Source organism: Condylura cristata, unplaced genomic scaffold (assembly GCF_000260355.1).
Source record: "Condylura cristata isolate star-nosed mole 26May11 unplaced genomic scaffold, ConCri1.0 scaffold00012, whole genome shotgun sequence".
Taxonomy (NCBI): Eukaryota; Metazoa; Chordata; class Mammalia; order Eulipotyphla; family Talpidae; genus Condylura; species Condylura cristata.
Window position 1 is genome coordinate 47,032,388 of NW_004567113.1, and position 13,947 is coordinate 47,046,334.

The 13,947-nt window shown below is 36.9% G+C and overlaps 1 protein-coding gene across 4 annotated transcripts in view; it reads left to right on the plus strand.

The window, feature by feature from the left end:
- Positions 1 to 13,947, plus strand: part of PPARGC1A (peroxisome proliferator-activated receptor gamma, coactivator 1 alpha) — a 640,627-nt gene that overhangs the window by 605,819 nt on the left and 20,861 nt on the right. For all 4 annotated transcript variants that reach the window (XM_004681370.2, XM_012724162.1, XM_012724163.1 and 1 more), the window contains 2 exons: positions 3,533 to 3,578; positions 3,688 to 3,761. In XM_004681370.2, the coding sequence (XP_004681427.1) occupies positions 3,533 to 3,578; positions 3,688 to 3,761 (120 nt within the window). The remainder of the gene's footprint in view (positions 1 to 3,532; positions 3,579 to 3,687; positions 3,762 to 13,947) is intronic.

Genomic DNA, 13,947 nt, shown 5'->3' on the forward strand with positions numbered 1-13,947 from the left:
TTTTTTTTCCCACTTACCTATAGAACATATCTTCTTCTATACCTATAGAACAACATCTTCTTTGAAGAGTTTAGTTCTTCTGCCATTTTTAAATGGTTGTTTTCTCTTGCTGAGTTGTGTGAGTTTTTTATAGATCTTGAATGTCAGCCTCTTGTCAGATGGAAATATTTCTCCTGTGGAAATATTTCCTACGTTCTATAGGGTATCTTTTGTAGTAATGATGTTTTAGTAATGTCAGTTTCTCTCATTGTGCAGAAGTTTCTTAGCTTGCTGTCATCCCAATTGTTTCTATTTTCTCTTGCTGTTGGAGATGAATCTAAAAAGACATCATTTGGCCTATGCCACAGATAATTTTGCCTATGTCTTCTCTGTATTTTATGGTTTCAGGTCTTACATCCTAGTCTTTTATCCATTTTGAATTAATTTTTGTGTATGAGTGAGATCGTGGTCTAGATTGAAGTATCTTTCCTTTCTCTAGTGTTATTGCTACTATTGCAAGTATTTCCTTTCCCAGTGTTTTGGATATCCTGCTCATATCTCTGTTCACCTTTGCTCCAGGATTTTCAGGAACCTTCTTTAAACACTTGAAATTGACTCTCAATTAGGTGTTCCTTGTTGAATATTTTAAAAATCCCAGTCCACCCCTTTCTGACAGTTTACAGAAATATGTTCGTCGCAATGGGTCAGATTCTTTTATGGCCCACTTCACTCTGTTGGACTTCATACATTGGAGTTGGAATAATACCTCTTAAAGCAGAATCATCACTCGGGAACTCCTTGGTGACTGAAGGTCTCAGGTGAAGGGAGGTCACAGGTTTTACTCTAGTGAGTGAATCCAACCGTGCACCAGAGAGCTCTCACTCTTATTCTTGTCATGTGCTCCTTTTCTGGAGCTGAGTAACTCTGTTCTGGGCTACCCTGCAATAGGTGAACCCACCCAAAGGCACATATTTTCAATATAGCATTTATTAGGTACTACAGTTGTTTATTTATTTTCTCACGTCGTTGTTAGTTTTTGTGCAGGATCTGACTTCTCCCTTAGGTGTAGTATGCATAGTTCTCACACCATTATAGCACCGATGCTTAATCACCACAGTACCCTGGGCTCTCCCCTCCCTATTCTGACTCCTCCTGATTTTTCATTTTTTAAATATTAGTTGTTTCTGTAGATTTTGAGGGTTTGAAATTCATTCACCACTGAATAATACTATACACTTTAGCTATAAGGTGTTAAATTGGCCTGTTAAGGATGTATTGTTTAGATAAGAACTGCTGTGTATATGTGGACCTTTCCGAAGTATATGTTGGTGACAAGAAATAAAACCTTATTTCAGAGCAAAGCCTGTTAACCAAAACAAGCAAACAACACACAACAACCAATTCCTGTAGTTATTATAAGCCAAAAGTAAGCAAATAATTAAATAAACTTGCTGGCTGATTATAAACAACAGAAAATAAAGTTCATCTTCAGGGAGAACTTACTCAGAGTTTAAGAGGTCATAATCAAGATCTACTGAGGCTGCTTTCTTAATGGATTGCATTTCCCCCCTTCTCTTCCATGTGTCTCTGTGACAGTGGGGGGTGTTAGGTACTTTTTGTGGGTTTCTTAGAATAATGACCTGACCTTTGGTGCATGTTGGTATCCATTTATTAATTCCTCTTTCATTAAAATTGTCATCATATGAATGGGAAAGACGCATTCCTGGGTCCAAGAGTCTCCTGGTTAGTAACCATTGGAGGGTTATGATTTAAACTTTCAGTAAAACAACTCAGTATTTTGCAAGCATAACTTTTCTGAGCGCTGGCTTACATGGAGAACAGAGCCTGCTAAGCTTTTTCTGTACCCCTCTTTCCCCTTTTCCTTGGCCCTATGAAATGTGATCCCACTTTTTCTCCTTGTATTGCCCTTCACTTTACCTGTACCCAACTACCAGAATTTTGGGAATCTTCTTTGAGCATTCAGATAGCCTCCACTATTTGAAAAGTGGCTGATTTTGCAATGTAAATTTGTTGGATGACATAGCATAAAGTTAATATCTGGAGATTTTTTTTTTAGTAAAACTTGTTGCATTATATAATTACTAATGGAATTCCATAAAAATTTATGAAGTTCTTTCATAAGTGTATTCTTTTTGGAAGACTTATTATAGCACACATATAAAAAAAAGAAACAGACACAGTTCATTTATCTGTATAAGTAAAAAAAAAAAAATAAATCAATGTACCTAATTGTAGAAGACAGTATATGTTTCACATTTCTGGATGCACATTGGATAAGTGATAAGCCATTCAGTTGTTTAAAAACTAAATCTAAACTTACTAGTTAAATGTGTAAATACTATTTATCGTAGTAAAGTACCTAATTTTAGCCTAAATCAGCTATAAATAATATTTTCTCATTTCAAAGGACCTTAATTACTGAGGTTGATTAATTTACTTTAAAATCCATTGAATACAATTCCTTTTGATAAAAAGAGAAATGAAACATATTCTGGGCCAATCCTGCCAGTTACTAGTTTTCTGATTCTGTAATGTCATTTAATATCATTAAGTCTCAAGTTTTTCACCCCTAAAGTAAAAAAAAAAAATTATTCCAAGGACCTTTTGTTTCAAAGTCTGTGATTTTTATGACATAAGTAACTACCACTTGACTTTCTGCAAGCAGTCATCTTAATGGGAAAAAAATTGACATAAACCTATGTACACATAAATACATTTTTATTGGATGCCATATATATACACAGTATGTGAATATATATCGCAAGTACATTTCTCATCTTCTGTTCAAAATATAAGACTTCCAAAGATAAGCAATTATAATTTTGGAGTGAAAAGAAGATTCTTACTCCACCTATATAGTTGGGGAATGCCTCTTGTTGGAGTTAAGTTGTAGGAAGCATAGAAATAGATGAGCTCTGTTTATAAGTTGGTGGGTCTCTCTGCTGATTTACATGGCATCTCACTTTATTAGTCTCTCAGATTTGGGGATCTGAACCCTTTTAAACCATCTGGAGCCATGTCCACAATTTGCCATAATCTCACAAATTAATTTTCAGTGAATGAAATGGTTATTGCTTGAGCTTTGGCCTCAGAGATATAACTATTCTCAGGGCTAGATATAAAATTATACATTTTAGGAGAAAAATCAGCTGAATATTCATAACGTTCTGTCATCTTGTAGTTACTCTGCTGTTTTCTTGTTGAAACAAACCGTGTACTGTATTCCGAATTAAAATAGAAAACATTATTTCTCTTTGATGGCGGGATGCAAATGTTGTACCCTTAACGGGGATGCCACATTTTAGGGGAAATTCTGTTTTTGTGTGTGTTTTGAATGATAGTTTACTGACACAAATGTTGTTTGGAATTCGTTTGCGCATAATGGACTCTTGTCTGACTTGGATCCAGTATTCAGGGATTTCCTTCCTTTAGTTCTATCCAAATTCCAAATTCCAACCAGACTGTAGTAGAAAAAAAAATAAGTCTAAGTTCATTCAATATTTCATAATTAGTTTCCTTTTTCTTCCTTTAGCTAAACCAACAACTTTAACTCTTCCTCTGACCCCAGAGTCACCAAAGTAAGTATTAAGAAATGTAATCATTTTCAGAAAGGGAAGGGGGTTCTAATTCATTTGGCTACAGCAACTCCATTTCAGTTTGTTTTTATAAATGTGCCATATCTTCCAGTGATCCCAAGGGTTCCCCATTTGAGAACAAGACTATTGAACGAACCTTAAGTGTGGAACTCTCTGGAACTGCAGGTAAGACTGACATTTCATTTGGAACTCTGTGTGTGTGTGTGTGTGTGTTTTCATGCGTATGTAAACATATATTAACTGATAGACAATACTTTCTAATGATTAATGATATTAACAATGAGTACAAACCACTTTGGATAAGAAGTTACCTATAAAGTTTTCAGTTGTTTATTTTACTTTAAGATAATACATTTATTATGTTATTAGACCTGGGCCAGACCCTTTGACATATGTGCTTGTTTTAGAGCCTTTTGTGATACCATTTATGAGTAAGACCAAAACTTGAGTAGAAATGAACATTTATTGATCGCCTACTCAAAAAATATGCCAAGCATTTAAGTGATTTCAGCAAATTTCACAATGACTTATGAGTGGTGATAAGTTTCTCATTTTTAAGAAGAGGAAATAGGACTCAGAGACGTTAGGTAACTTTCCCAAGATCACAAAGCTATAAAGCACAGTTCAAAGATTTGAATTTGAATTCATGGATTACCAGTACTCAAGTGGGATATTTTCTGCTTTCCATTATACAATATTATCCTATATGTGTTATCATGTTTATCTTTCCCCTCGAGGAGAAAGATGAAAATATGATCATATATAACATATAAATGTGTGTGTGTGTGGTTTTATATGTGTGGTTTCATACACACACGCACACACACACACACACACACGTATTATTTCAAACAAGATCAGTTTCTTTTAGCATTTGATTTCTGGACTCATTCCACCAGACTTTACTTCACATACTGAGGAGGAAGGAACCTTGATGCGAACTAGCCTTGAGAAAATTACTACTCAGAGTCCCTGGGCAGACTTCTGAGTTGGTTGGAAACGGTGACTTTGACCTAAGTGCTTTAGGTTTAGGTACTTGAACCCCACTGGAAAGTGAATCTTAGGATGTCTGAACAAGAAGTTTCTTGGCTCTGGCCATTGCTGATAAGGGTAAAGGAACAGTAAGTTAAACAAGATGCTTTCAACCAGAACTCTGCTGCCTACACACACCGCGGTCATTGTCGCTAAGTTTAATTTCACACTTTGAGTTTGCTAAATTACCTTCTTATGAAAGGTCTATTGCATGATTGCATGATTTGGCCAAGCAATAGAGTGGTTAATTTTGTGGTATTTATATTTATTTTATGTGTGTGTATGTAAATTCACAAACTATACATATACAACTTTATTTTGTGTACATTTATACATATGCTTATAATTTATGGATGTGCATATATAGTCACTCATAAGCATATATAACACCACTTCTTGAGAAATTATAATTTACATTTGTGATGATGAGTGACTTTTTTATATATGTATCATATGCTGTTGAGTCCTTCCTTTCTAACCAATGAGAATGAGTATTTTGTTGTCTATCTAGAAAGTTGATTGAAGGATATACAGTTTTGTCATTTTACTTTTAATTCAAGCACGAGAATCTACTTTTAAATGTCAAATTTTTGGTAGAATAAAGAGAACTGAATTTAACTAACTGGGGAGCTATTCATTTTGCTGGCAAAAATGGCCCAATGCTACATAGAGAATATCCAACTCTCATTTCTTGCACTTTGAAAGAAAAGAATGAAAGATGTTTATGTGGTAGGATAAGTACAAAGTCATCCTATATTTTCATGTAATTATAATCATAGCTCGTCATATTTCCTCAGTATTTTCTGATACCTCCCATCTATAACTGCTTTGACAGTTCTTTATTGTGTCTTTTTATGGAAACAACTTTTCTCACTCATATTTCATTCATTTAAAAATATTGTATTATCTTGTATAGTTGCAGCCATCAGCATATGCATATTAACTGGTTTGGGGACCTATACTACTGGGTTCATGGCAACTGATTCCTGGAAAGGTATCTATGAACCAGAGGTGTTCAGAACGTGTTGTATTAGTCAGTGACTTGACTTTAGAGAGACCTGAGAAAGTGTCACAGCATAAACAATACCAAGCTTTCCATGAAGGAAATACTATCATTTGTGGAAAAACAAACAAAAACTATAGCTTACGATAATAATCGTCAGAAATATAAAATAGTAGAACAGTTGTTCATAGTTCTAAGATGCAAAAGATATCCACAGCATTGGTTACTATTTTTTATATATCTTTAATCCCTTTGCAAACCCAGCTGCACCTTAGTATCTGGAAGTAGTATAGTCAAGTCCTTTCTATAAAACGGTGTAGAATTGGCATGTAAGCCATATATTATATACTCCCATGTGATATAAATAATCACTATGACATTAGTATAATGTAAATGCTCTGAAGAGATTTAGCCTAGTGTCAGTTATGGAATAATGACAAGAAAAGTCTGAGACTTTAGTACAGATACAACCATCACAGCCTAACACTTAGTACATATTATATTTTTGGTTCATGATTGTTTGAATCTGCAGATGCAGGACCTGAAGGTGTAGAGGGCCTCCTCTGTATGTCATTTTGCATCCTGATTTTTCGATTGAAGTTTTAAAAAGAAATGTTTGCATCTTCACTGACCCTTTTTTATCATGTCTGTAGTGTGCTGTGTAACATTAATTTGAGGTGGTATATCCAAATTTCTTTAATCATATTCTCATTTTATGTATTCATGTTCTTAAAATATTACTATTTTAAAATAGCATTGCCACAAAATATCTATTCATAATCTAAAAATTATGGCACCTCTTATTTAATATCTATTCATAATTTAAAAAAATAGGCACCTCTTATTGAAGTGCCTATTAGTTATAAGTACCAAATACAAAGATATAAATATCTTTAGAACCTTTGATATATATTGCTCAGAGATTTCTAAAAGGGGTATTTCCATTTTATTTTTAAAGATTTATTTATTTGTGCATACAGAACTGGGGTACAGGCCAGAGATTCAGAGGTGGCGAGAGGCTTCACCAGAGACAGAGTGGGGAGCAGAACAGGCAGATTGACAAGGTACACTGCTGAGGGGAGCAGCGGGCGGGTCAGGAGAGGTCTGCTGCGCCATGTGGTCACCTCCAGGGCAGGCGGGAATCGAACTCATGCGGAAGTGGCTTTAGCTTCTTAGTTCTGTGCTTTAACCCGCTGAGCCACCAGGGATGGCCCCGGTATTTCCATTTTTTAACCCTGCTAGCACTGTAGGGCCGTACTTGCTTTAGTGTATTCTTGATAGCACTAGGCTTCTTTGCCTTTAACTTATGTCTCTAATTTGTGATTATTAGTGAGATTGTTACCATGAAAAAAAAAAAAAACACCTACTTTTGTTTACATTTTTCTTGCTAGAAATTTTAAAGTTATTCTTACTGATACATGCCAACTTTTAAATAATTTAGTTAGCATTTTGAAAGGATAATAGCCTATGCTATTGACAAAAAAGTAGAGATTTAGTGCAGATGCTTTTAAAAATATTTAGAATCCTTAAATATATATACAGTGCATTTATTTCTGTCAGTGAATACTTCATCTTATTAGCTTAGATCCTTGATTCTTAAAACTTTGAAAGATTCTTGGATTCAGTGGAAATCAATGTAAAAACATTTTTAATATTGGCTCTCTGCTTGCAGTAGAGTAGATCTTGTTGGTGTATAGCAAGTGTTAAGACTTAGATATTAATAGACTAATCCTTGTAAAATAAGGAACATAGTAGTTGGCTCATAGAATGTGCTAAATAAATATTGTATTTGGGAGGTGTGCTTAGAGTTTAGTGGGGAAATAAGGAGCATCATACAAGTAGCTTGCTGTCACCTAAGTAAGTTGTGCCCTAGTGTAGGGTGGCTTTTAATTTTTTAAACATGGTGCTTCTGAAATTTGCAAATGTAAATTAGAGAAACTGTCAGGCTCAAGTGTAGTATGTATGAGAAAGAATTTAGAACTACTGGAAAACAAGAGGATGAAGAGGAACTTGGAGGAGGCTCAAGGAGGCAAAAAGAAGCTTGGAAACTGTCTAAAGGGTGGTGTGTAAAGCTAGAGCTTGGGAGAGGACAGGTTAATTTTGATAGCTATTTTGTGGATTTGGAATTTCAAGCAGTTTGTGATATTGATGGTCTCCACTTTCTCCAAAAATCTTCAGTAAAATGTGTTGCATAGTAGTATTTGGAGGATAGGACCAATACTAAGTGTGCCTCAAAAGAATCCCCAAAGGGAACAAAGACGACATCAAAGAATACACTATATGATGGCTTCAAGTTAAGTGTAATTTTTGCACAGAGGATTGAAAAGAAGTGTAAGCATTGTGCCAATACTTAATGTCATAGGTCACAGTGTCGACCCAGCAGAGGGAGTCTAGCTAACTTCCATAAGCAAAACTGACCTGGGGATAGAAATATTGGCATTAGATATGGGGAGAAGATACTGATGTAATAGGATGAGAAGACAGGATATTTAAAGTGATAGTTAGGGAATAATGAATTTGGCAAGGGTAGTGAAATCAGCAAGGAAATACAAGGAAATACTATTTATCTCCTTCATATTCAAGTTGCTAAGATTCCTATATCCTTGATATTTTCTAAGTCTCATTTTCCTCAAATTTGAAGTCATATTTGTAATTCCCAAATGAAATTGCTGAATTACGCAAAGAACTAAAATATAGTTTGAAACATAAAATTTCCAATATTCAACCATTTTTGTCATACCAAAGTGGCAATTTCATGCAGTTCAGCCTGCTTAATACACTTGATAATCAGCAAAGTGGATGTAGTAGTCTATTATGATTTTTTAAAAGCGGATCACTTAGTGATAATATGTAAAACCTTGGCTCTATAATGGACAATACTAGCTTCAAATTCTGGATCTAACCTCATCTAACTGTATGGTTAGTTTAATTAACTTCTGTGAGGTCAGTGGCCTTTTGCATCGATGAAGACATAACCATAATTGCATCTCATTTAATTGCTGTGAGAAATTGATATGAAACATGAATAAGATATAACTGAGTATATATAAGTATTCATTAAGTGTTAGTGAATTTCTAATTGTCTGTTGATTTCAGCTATGAGTCCATTGTTCTTTGCACCTCATCTTTTCAAATTTTGATTGTCTTTACCTGTTCCCTTTTATCGATGTCAATGCTTATATCCTCCTTGGCACTCTTACATATAAAATTATATTCTTGTTTTGTGGCAAAATCTCCCAAATTTCCCAAAATTAAATATTTGCTGCTTTGGTGTGAATTATCAAATCATTGATAGAAAGATCTCCTCTTTGATATTCTTTCAACAATACCTGCATCTACTCTACTATAAATTCTAGAGGTTACATACTTTACATATATTATCTTTTTGATTGTCTGCCCATTTCATTGTTGAGAAAAAAGCTATATGTTGACAGTAGCTCTGTGGTAGACCCAGGGTTCAAGGCATCTGTCTAACTAGAGATTATGTCTCTTTCCTATAGCCTGAATTTTAAAGATAGTGGTCGACATCTGTTATGTTAAATAGGTTTCATTTCACTTGCCAAGTATCATTGATTGGTATTGGCTGCCAGGATCATTGTGTTGAGAAGGATTCTAAGGCCAAGTCTGTGCTCAGTGGGAATGTCATGATCAATTAGTGATGTCTGCCATAGGTGCAGCAGGGGTGGGGGTGGAAACATCATTCACGATGTGGATTTGCTGATCCTTGGTCTACACCCTTAATTTGTTTTGGTTGTGACAGAGGAAGTGTATTAAGCTATTCTCGTGTCTTCTTTTTTTCTTTATTCTCCCAAATGTTAGCGCAATTTTCAAAACATTTAGCTAGAAAAGTAAGAAGTCAACAAAATGTGAAGACCTCCAGAATAATCCCTCTGTCCCATCTGCACTGTCTTTGGGAAACAGGAGGGATGAGATAGGAAGTTTGCTTTATTAGGTATTGCCAGCTGGTCTGACTTTGTGATTGTCCTAAACTAGCTCATTTTGGCTGATAAAAAAAACACTTCACTTTTACAGGTGTAAAAACTAATTTGATTTCAAAATAGCTGTTAGTAAAGCAAGATGAGAGAAAAGAGAATGCTCTTTTGGCAGAAGGCATTTAAATCTATTGCATATGGAGATTTTCAGAGTCTAGACTTTTTGTTTTTGAAATGGAATGGCAAAGCAGTGTCAGCTGAATGAGATGATGGTTTTAACCACAGACATGAAGGAATTTGGTTGAAGACCAAAATGGCTGGCCCCCAAATTTCATCTTTGTGCATAAGTATATGCAAATTGTTTTATTGTTATTACTATAAAAGTAACAAACAGTAATGTAACAATTTTATAACTAATTGGGAAAATGAGGTGGAGAAAATAATCAGCAGTCTCATCACCTTAACACACTAAGCCCTAGCAATTTTTCCCCATTGATACACTTTCCCTCCATGGTTTTGATGACAGTGGATGTGTGATTTGGTGTTATTTATTTCTCACTTAATGTTTTCCCTCAGTTTAAATTGGCAGTCATTCAAAGCACACTTCACTGGACTTATGCTTTAAAAAATGTTTACTCAAAAAAAAAAAAAGTCTATTCATTAACCAATTTGTCATTTCTTTTTCTTTTATGCAGAGTCTTTCAATGTCTTTTTGGGATTTCTCATTTAAAAGTTCATTTTGATGTAATAGTGAATATCAGAATAAATGGGCTATACCTTTTAATATATGCTTGTTGTATGTGATATTTTTGGAAAATTGGCCAAAGCAAAAAAGTAGTTGGTGGATTTAAAGGACAACCATCAGATCCTAGTACTGGGAAGTAACTTGGATGAGTCATGCATTCCATCCCTCTGCCTAAAGAATCCAGGAATGGAATACCAACTAGTTCTCTTCATAGTCCATTCCAATGTTTGGCAATTCTGACTATCAGGAATTTATTCCTATTTCAGTCATGTCCTTCATTTTCCATGTTTAATCTCATTCTTCTTGACCCAATATCTGTAAGATACTTCCTTTCTTCCTCAGTTTTCTTGTCTGGAAATGGTATCTATTTTCTCTAAATCAAGGATAACAAAGCTATATCCTCTCCCAACATCAGATTTGGGGGAGGGGGCTAATGGTAGTTTCCTAGAAAGCCACTTACCCTTTACCCCAGCTTCTCCCTTCTCCTGCTCTGACTCTGTGGGAAAGTCCACAAAGGCCACTTAATAATATCTTTATCTCCCAGGAGCAAGAGTTGGGGAATCAGAGACATGGCGTAGGAATGTTCTGAAGTTCTTTAGCGAGGCCAGCATGTTCCCTAGTAATCAGGTGTGATATAGGAAATCCTTAAAAAGCAGTAAAGGCAGGGACACTCTCAGAGCTGCTGGGAGTGAAGCCAGCCAGTACGGGGTAGGAGGCCCCCCTGTGTCAGGGATTAACACTTTTGCTGCTGCCTCTCCAGGAGCTCCAGTGCAACCTGGGGCAGTGGGGAAGAGGTTGGGACTGGAGGAACTTCTATCAACAGGATATTCTAACAGTGGGGGGAGCAGTAGTGGCTTTTGGTGAGTATCAGCTCTTCCCAGCCTCTCTTGTTACACAGAGTTCTAGAGGCTTAAAAAATGAGTGTAGAAAAGATCACACACCTTTCTCTGACCAGTCCTCCACTTTTAAGTGATTTTTACAGTAAATTAGAAACCCTCTTCTTCTTGTTTTTCCTTAAGAATTATCTCCATTGGCATGACACAGAAGAAAAATAACACTCTGGAATAAAACTCCAAAGTAAGTTGCAGAATTAGTAGATGCTATAAAATGTTGCGCACCGATTTAGCAACAACACCACCTCACTGCTGTGATCAGGTGGATGGGGAACACAGAGAAACAGCGTAGAGCAAAGGAGTCCCCGATTTATCAGAGCTGTTCAATTAAACAAACCCCAAAGAGAGCTCCTCCAAGAAAATCGTTTTATAGCACATAATGAAAAACACAACCAAAGAAAACTTGTCTCTGACTTAAAAAAAAATAAAAGGACTGTTTAAAAAGCTGGCTGTCGAGTGTGCTCCACTTCTCCAGATTTGCTGTGCAGAAGTGCATAAGTGTGAGTGATGTAGAGGTACTTGTTTATTATAGAGCACATTTCAATGCAGTAATCATAAATATTGCTAAGGTTGTGCTCTGTTGAAATATGACCTACATACTCTTGATTGTTTGTGTTACGTGATTTGTCTGACACCCATTACATTCTGGGTAATAGCAGCCATTTGTTGCTCTGCACAGCAGGCTCTTTTGACAAAAGAAAATAGGCAGCAATAAAAAAGCTATAGTCTGAATTACATTCTGCACAGGGCTGCACTGCTGAGAGTTTGTGCAAGTGTGTTAACAATGCTCTGAACTGCCTCTTGTCAGCCTTCAGCCTATAATGGCCATCTGTCCTCACATAAATCTGTCAAAACCTGCTAAGTTCAAGAGGGAGCACGGAATATACCTTGTACTGTCAACACCAAAATGTACACATTCTCCAGAAAATCAACACAAAGGAAATAATCTGGAGGTGATGGGAAGCATTAGCACTGTTGATTTAGGTTTGCGTGGAGGGTCCTGCAGTGAGTGGGAAGATGAGCAAAGGGGGTCATGTCTAGGATTGAGCACTGACTGCTCTGACCCCAGGGGGACCAGTTCTGGAGGGGGACATGAGGTGAGCAAAATCCACTTAGTTCAGGAACAGTAAGAGGTTCCCTGTCCCATCACAATTCTTAAATGTTACACTTAAAATAAAAAATAAATACTTCCTACATTTTTTGTTTCATCTTGTGTGGTTTAGTTTTGTGTCTTGATTCTTTCTGGAAATGTCTTTTCTTTTCTTTTTTTTTTGTTAGGATTTATTTATGTATGCGTACAAGAATTGGGGTATAGGCCATAGGTGCAGGGGTTGAGAGGATTCACCAGAGACAGAATGGGGAGCAGAACAGGCAAATTGACTGAAACACACTGCTCAGAGGAGCAGCGGGCCAGCCAGGAGAGGTCTGCTGTGCCATGTGGGTCACCTCCCTGGCCGGGGTTTGAACTCGTGCTGCAGTGGCTGTGGACAGCCTCCTAGTGCTATGGTTTAACCCATTGCACCACCAGGGAGGACCTGGAAATGTCTTTTCAATTAGGTACTGGTGACCCAAAGTCTTGTGATCTTTGAGATTGCTCGGTCTTGTTCTGAAGTATGGTTTGATTAAAGATGTTTCTGCAAACAGTGCAACATTGAGAGTTATCTGAATTATTTCCATCTACCTATCTACTCATGAGTCCTAAAATATCTTCCATCCTCTAATCAAGTATTACACTTTTGTGTTTAATTTTTGTATCGAATTACCAGCCTTTTACACCCTTGCTGGTGTTTTGAATGCATAAAACTACCCCCTTACCACTAAGAGCCACTAAGCCAGTATCATTTCTTTGACTTAACAAGTGGCAGTAAACAGAAGATGGCCCTGATATGCTTGTTTGCTCACTGGGAGTATTGGTTATCTCAGTGGCTTTCTGTAAATTTTAAGCATATACATAAGATAATATTCTTCCAATTGTAAGCAGTTGCCTCCATTTTTAAAAGGACATTGAAGTCCTTGGGGCTGACACCCTGAGATCACGGGCTCTGGGGAGGCTGCAGCCCAGGGAGGTGCCCCGTGGCTGCCACAGGCAGTCAGTGGCTGAAGGAGTTGAAAGACTTTGTTTTGGACCAAAAGAAACTACAATGGGGGGTCACCACCCCAAAGAGCAACTCGAGAATCAGTTATTTAAGCGATAATGAGCTTAGGTTCTAGGACAAAGGTTTCGAATGTTCAAGACGAAAAAGAATTTCTATATTTAAAATCCCTAGATAGCTGAACTATTTTTAGAACCCGTCTCTCTTTAATAGTGGCCTAATTTGGTGTTTCTGAAGTTTAGGGTTTCTTTGTATGTGTCTAGAATGTCAGTCAAATGCACTTCCCTGAGTCCAAGGCTGTGGGCGGCAGGCATTGGAGGACAGAAGCTCTCTCCATGTGGGTTGGGGACCATCTCATTAAAAATGTTTCATCAGGGTCCTCCCTGGTGGCTCAGTGGGTTAAAGCATAGCACAGAGAAGCTAAAGCCACTTCTGCATGAGTTCGATCCCTGCCTGCCCCAGAGGTGACCCACATGGCGTGGCAGACCTCTCCTGACCCGCCCGCTGCTCCCCTCAGCAGTGTACTTTGTCAATCTGCCAGTTCTGCTCCCCACTCTGTCTCTGGTGAATCCTCTCTCCCCCTACACCTCTGGCCTCTACCCCAGTTCTGTATGCATCGATAAATTCATCTTAAAAAAAAAGTTTCATCAATT